Genomic DNA, 1763 nt, shown 5'->3' with positions numbered 1-1763 from the left:
TTTTTTTGAATATTAAAAAAAAAAGTAAATAAAAATAAATAAAATATGGGCCTTCCTACATCCTAGAGCCGATCCTGCTGATAACCTGATAGGCAAAGCCAGAGGATAATACAATGAGTCAGTTTAGGCCCAATGTCCAATTACATACATGAGTATTTTAGTAAATCACAGATCACACTATCAACTTCTGGGCTATGCTTGTAGATATCAAATTTACCCAAAAAAAAAAAATCAAAATCAAAAGAATATTTGATTTCGAACGTCCCTCTCCCACAGTCCAGTTCACTGTTTCAACATCAAAACCTTTATCTCCTCAAAAATAAATCAAAGACAACCCATCTCTACAAAACCTTAATGGCTTTGAGAGTTCCTTTCTTGTCCTCTATAATCACCCCACTACCTCAAAAATTACATACCAGTACTTTTCCCTCCACAACCCATTTGAGCAACAAACCCAGAACCCAAATCTCGTGCGCCAAGAAAAAAATCAGCGATGCAGAGCTTGCGTCGGATTTGGCTTTGGAGGTGGCAAAGATAAACACCCATTTTGTGCAAAGAGAGGAGGCCATGAAGAAGAGCAAAGAGCTCCTGTTCACAGAGCTGTGCCAGTACCTTGCTTTGAAAGGAGAGGAGGTGAAGATGAAGTGGAGGAAAATGGATGAAGAGGAAAAATGGGTTTTGGTTAAAGGGTTTGTTTCAGATTGGAGTATGGATTTTCATCCATTGTCTGCTAGGTCTGTGAAAGAGATGGTTGAGGAATACTTGCTGGAAGAGAACCCATCTGCAAAATCTTCTCTTTCAGTGTTATTTCCTGGGTTGAAGAGATTAATGGGCTTTACACAAAACAAGTAAAGAAGAAAAAAGTATTGAAGATTGTATGTATTTGTGGGTATGAAATGATTGTGGTTTTCATTGGGATTTTCCATTCATAAGTTGAACTTCTTTGATATTTTTTGATATGGGGCTTAATTTTAGGTTGAATGTTTAAGGATTGCATTCTTTGAGAAGTTGGGGATGTAAGATAGGTTTATTAATTTAAAACAGATTGAGTTTAATGGAAACAAAATTCTGCTTGGTGTATATATAACATGATGTCTTGATTTGATATTATATCTGTTTTTTTTTTTTTTTTTTTCTGGGGGCATTTGTGTATTTCAGAAACAAAAATTGTTTCTTTCTATTCGATATATGCTATCCATGGAAACTTTATTAAGTTATAATAAATGACCTAATAACATCCTTATGCTCATGGTTGTGAAAGGATAAATAGGATTGCAAGTTGTGGAGGCCACCAGTTTTGTAATTTCATCTAACTATATGCGCCATCCTTTTTATTGTAGAGGCTTTTTAATAATTAAAATAGTCTATGCTAACTTCTATGTCTTTATCATTTTACTAATTATCTTCATTTGAGATAATGGCATTGTATAGTATAATAAATATATATTTATCTGTCTATCAAAAAAGTATAATCAATACATATTTATCTTTCTATCAAAAAAATATAATCAATTCATATTCTTATTGATGGATGTTTTCTGAATTGGATACATGACATAAGTGGTTGAAATGTTTTGCTCCTTTTTTCTTGGTCTATCCTGCTCAGTGAGGATTTTCCTTGGTTCTGACTTGATGAAGATTTTGATAGTTACCCTGAATTTAAATCTAATTCAAAATGTTGTTAACTATCATAGTTTAAGCTGCATTTATTCTTTATACATTTTGGGAATGGCAACCTTATAATTTACATGGTCACAACTGAT

General features: G+C 33.2%; 1 protein-coding gene across 1 annotated transcript; it reads left to right on the top strand.

Annotated features, from left to right (window-relative positions):
• Window positions 1-228: 228 nt before the first annotated feature.
• On the top strand, window positions 229-1110 carry LOC126706288 (uncharacterized). The gene has a single exon (XM_050405689.1). It carries the CDS (start codon window positions 355-357, stop codon window positions 850-852), a length of 498 nt encoding a protein of 165 aa, XP_050261646.1. The 5' UTR covers window positions 229-354; the 3' UTR covers window positions 853-1110.
• The last annotated feature ends 653 nt before the right edge of the window (window positions 1111-1763 follow it).

Source organism: Quercus robur, chromosome 11 (genome assembly GCF_932294415.1).
Source record: "Quercus robur chromosome 11, dhQueRobu3.1, whole genome shotgun sequence".
Lineage (NCBI taxonomy): Eukaryota > Viridiplantae > Streptophyta > Magnoliopsida > Fagales > Fagaceae > Quercus > Quercus robur.
Note: the sequence above shows the minus strand (reverse complement) of the source record. Positions and strands in the feature narration are given on the sequence as shown.

Bases quoted from the DNA above. Each gene is read 5' to 3' on its own strand.
- LOC126706288 (XM_050405689.1), top strand. From the start codon at position 355: ATGGCTTTGAGAGTTCCTTTCTTGTCCTCTATAATCACCCCACTACCT.